The 4,351-nt window shown below is 41.9% G+C and overlaps 1 protein-coding gene across 6 annotated transcripts in view; it reads right to left on the reverse strand.

Annotated features, from left to right (window-relative positions):
• ASH1L (ASH1 like histone lysine methyltransferase) overlaps nt 1–4,067 on the reverse strand; it is a 65,970-nt gene extending 61,903 nt beyond the window's left edge. For 5 of the 6 annotated variants that reach the window (XM_035903918.1, XM_035903916.1, XM_035903923.1 and 2 more), the window contains exon 1: nt 3,549–4,067. In XM_035903918.1, coding sequence (XP_035759811.1) covers nt 3,549–3,971 — 423 coding nt within the window. In that variant the 5' untranslated portion in view covers nt 3,972–4,067. The remainder of the gene's footprint in view (nt 1–3,548) is intronic. The other variant, XM_035903921.1, reaches the window with a different exon arrangement.
• Between the last annotated feature and the right edge of the window lie 284 nt (nt 4,068–4,351).

A 4,351-nucleotide genomic window follows, 5' to 3' on the forward strand; every position in this document is an offset into this window, starting at 1 on the left:
CCCCCCAGCCCCTCTGGGCGGGGCTGCTCCCCATCCTTTCTCCCCCCAGCCTGTATGGATCCCGGGGGTTACCCTGACCCAGGAGCAGGACCTTGCCCTTGGCCTTGTAGAACCTCATGAGGTTCACACATGACCCCAACTCTCCAGCTTGTCCAGGTCTCTTTGGATGACATACATACATTACAGTAACTTCTAATTTTGTTTCTCTTAACACCTGGGAATCTTCGTCATTTCTAGGTCTCTCTTTTCTGTTCTATGATTTTCTCTTTAGAAGACACTTAGCTTTTTTTGTCTACACATTTCTGGAGGACAAATTGTAAATAGACAATTTACCCACTTCATGTAACCCACTGATCTTTCAAAATGGTCATGTATTTGCTTTTTCCCCCCCTCCTCTCCATCAAAAGGAAAGATTTAACGGATAACTTTCATTTTCTGAAGTGTAATTTGCAGTGCTAAAACTTGTTTTATTTCATTGCAGTAAGAAAAAAAAAATCCCCCAGGTATCAAATTCAGAGCATGCAATGATTTTAAACCATGTTTATAATTTGTTTCTAGAAAGACACGTTTTAATTACGCTTACTGGAAATCAGTAGGATGCTGTAAAGTGTCTTTCTAACAATCCAAAGTGCCAGAATGGCAGCAGAGAACATTCAGAGTTAAACAGCTTGAAAATCATCTCAGTACAATTTGAGAGAGAGAGCAGAGTATCTGAAGTGAATTCTCGTTAATCAGGGTGTCCTGGTTTGGGCTGGGACAGAGTTAATTTTCTTCCCAGTAGCTGGCGTGGTGCTGTGCTGTGGATTCAGTACGAGAAGAATGTTGATGATAGCACCCCGATGGTTTAGCTGTTGCTGGGTAGTGCCAAGACTGGCCAAGGACCTCTAAGCTCCACCAGGGGCACAAGAAGCTGGGAGGGGACACAGCGGGGACAGCTGACCCCAACTGGCCCAAGGGCTATTCCAGACCGTATGATGTCCTGCTCAGCATACAAGCTGGGGGAAGAAGGAGGAAGGGGGGGACGTTCGGAGTGATGACGTTTGTCTTCCCAAGTCACCCTTACGCATGATGGAGCCCTGCTGTCCTGGGGATGGCCGAGCACCCGCCTGCCCTTGGGCAGTGGTGAATGAATCCCTTGCTTTGCGTCCCCTGCGTGCGCAGCTTTTGCTTTCCCTATTAAAGTGCCTTTACCTCAACCCACGAGTTCTCTCACTTTTACTCTTCTGATTCTCTCCCCCGTCCCATTGGGGGGGGAGTGAGCGAGCGGCTGCGTGGTGCCGAGTTGCCAGCCGGGTTACACCACGACACAGGGATTTGAAACTATCTTCAATAATGCTCATTTAATGTAACAGATCTGTGCTTCTCTACGCTACGTGTCTAGGTTGCTCACCAGACGAGTAGCGGGAGTAACTCCACTTTGAATAGTTGGAAATAAAAAGTGATATGGTACCAATGTTATCATACATAATATCCATAATATTTAATAATATCAGTAATATTTGTTTCCCAGCTTGCTAATTTCCATTTGAAATATAATGGATCTCTTGAAGAAAAACTGGTACATAAACAAGGATGTCAAGGACGAAGAATCCATGCTGCCACCATGTGAGTTCAAATGTTAATTATTCTCCCCGGGAAAAATTCCCAGGGCACAATCTCTTGATGCAATGGGAAAATTTCCATATTTAATGGCTCTCTTTGCTAGGAAGAGATTTTCAATTGCACCTCAATTTGGACATCAAGAGAGATCAATGACCGGGTATTCCAGATTGGCCCAATACTCAACTCATCGCAATACAGTCTTATTAAAAAACAAAAAACAAAAAAAAAAAAGAAAAAGTCATCAGTGTTAGGACAAATTGTGATTCATTCTTCCAAATTTTTTCAAGATGAAGTTAGAGAAGTCATTAGAAGTAATAAGCTTGTTCTGAAATGGAAGAATGTAAAATAAAGACCACAGCCAAAGTTTTAAGTCACATAATGTATGACTTGAGAAAGTCTTGTTTGAAAGGCTGACGAAAAATGCTTTTCTGTTTATAATGTAGGAAAAAAAACCCAAAACCAACAGAGTTGCATGGTAGAGGCTGGAAAAAGTAATTTTAGTCATTACCCATAACATACAGCACACTTGTTCTTCCAGGGCATAATTTATGATTTCTCTTTGAAGATCCTCTTCCTCAAGGAAAACTTAAGTCTGGGTATGCCAGAGGAAAGAACAAGGTTTAGGTATGTCAGACAGACATCATCTCAGTACAGGATAAAGGAATTTTCCTTCCCTTTGGGTAGGCTCCACCTTATGAGATATGCCAGGACAGATTTCTGCAAGTAGCTTTATGAATAGGACACAGGCTAGAGAAATTAAAAACCTTCAGCCTTGGGAACCCTGGAAACAGGAGCCCCATGAACAGACAAAGCCATTTGGACTCTAACTTCCAGGGACTCGTGTTCTCTTGCTGAAGTGCCTGGCGTTGCAAAGTTGAACAAGGCTACCTAATTTAAAAGCCAGGTAGACATGGTTCCTGGGGACATGGTTTAGTGGTGGGATGGCAGGGTTAGGGTAACGGTTGGGCTGGGTGTTCCTAAAGGGCTTTTCCAACCCAAACGATTCTGTGATTCTATAAGGAATGCGCGGGGAAACTGGACGAGATAAATGTGCCCTCATAAGGAAACACAGATAGATGAAAGAAAAATGGGAGCGTAGGGAAAAACTTCAGCTTTCAATCAGTAGGCATGGACTAAAAGGAGACAGATCATGGAGGGTATACTCGAAACATTTCATTAGTTAGCAAAACTTTTATGTACGCTGGAAAAAAGAGCATGCTGTAACAAAACACTCCTAAAATTTAGCATCTACGCAACTGCATTTATAATTCCTGCCATTTATCCTATTTTCCCTATCTGTTACTGCTGCTCTTACTTGTTACATCATGCAGATCATAAAAACAAGACATCCTCAAGGCAGGGCTATCTCCTTACATTTGGAAAATACCTGGCACATCTCTCAAGTCACTGCATTTAGATGCAGTTTATCATTGGGCTGTTTTCTAACATATCTGGAAAAGTGCTTTTCACTTTTCAGACACTGCTTGAGACGTTCATTGCAGAGCATCAGTTAAGACACACAGCAAAACCAGTGGTTCTAACAGGTAAGAAAAAAATAGAAATCCAACTATTAGAGACAAGCACAGCAAATACACAGCCCCATTTAAACCGAGGCAAGACCCCCCACACTTTTGTCTATACGAGAGACTAAAAATTAGGCTATTGCTTTTCAGGAATTTACCTATGATGCTCACTTCAAGTTAACATGGGAATTATCTTTCACTACTGTTAAAAAAACCAATGTTGGCAAGCTGTGAAAGAGCCAAAGGATTTTTTCCTGTCGATGGAAATTAAATCAAACCATTTCTAACTTCAGAATCTTCAATACCGGAGGTTAGATGGAAAACCAGTTACTAGAACACGTTCGTGCAGAGATGCCAGAAACTTTTAAATCCAGTTTTAAATTTACCATGACTTGCAAAACGTTACAGAAACACGCTACTCACTTGTTTTGAAGGACAGTGCTCGTTCTTCTCATCTGTCATCTTCCCACTCTTCGGTGCCCTTCTTGGTTGCTTGATGCTGGTTTTTATAGCAGGCCGGCACACATAATTCTCAAGGTTCTTGGGAGGCTTTTTCGTTCGCTTTGCTTGAAGACCAATCTTCAGTTTCAAGTTGCCCTCTGAAAAGTTTGTTTCTTTCACTGAGAACTGTTGCTGTGCATCAGTCAGAGCCTCATTCTTCCCATTCTCGGTACTGTTCCCCTCCCGATTCTTCTTCTTACTGTCGTCTTCTTCCTTGGTGCAACTTTCTAGCTCCACTTCTCCTTTTCCCACCAACGTGCCAATGTTTACTACAGAGGGGCTTTTCCCAGAAAACCCTTCAGAATCAGAACCCAAGCCTAACATAGCAGTATTCCGAGGGTCCATCACAGGCGGAATATATGCCTTCGGGTAGATTTAGGGAAGATTTACAGAGATATGTTCCACAGAAGATCTGTTCTACTACTGGCAGCCAGCATCTTTTACTCTGAAGAAGAAAAAGACAGACAGACGTAAACGTCAAACTTCTAGCAGAAATGAAATGAATATTAAAAACAATTAGAAAGCAAACAACCCTATCTCAGACAAGCACAATTACTCAGATGATGTTTCACAACACCAGTAACCTACTACAAAAATATAACTTATCTGAAAAACCACTTGTAGATGATAGGTGAAAAGCAAAAGCATGTGACTATTGCAATATAATTTGCAGTTGATCCCACAGGACACTTCAAATGATGGTTAAGGCTTTTAATACTGATCAT

The sequence above is a fragment of the Egretta garzetta genome, unplaced genomic scaffold (assembly GCF_000687185.1).
Source record: "Egretta garzetta isolate BGI_Z169 unplaced genomic scaffold, ASM68718v1 scaffold141, whole genome shotgun sequence".
In the NCBI taxonomy this organism is placed as follows: Eukaryota; Metazoa; Chordata; class Aves; order Pelecaniformes; family Ardeidae; genus Egretta; species Egretta garzetta.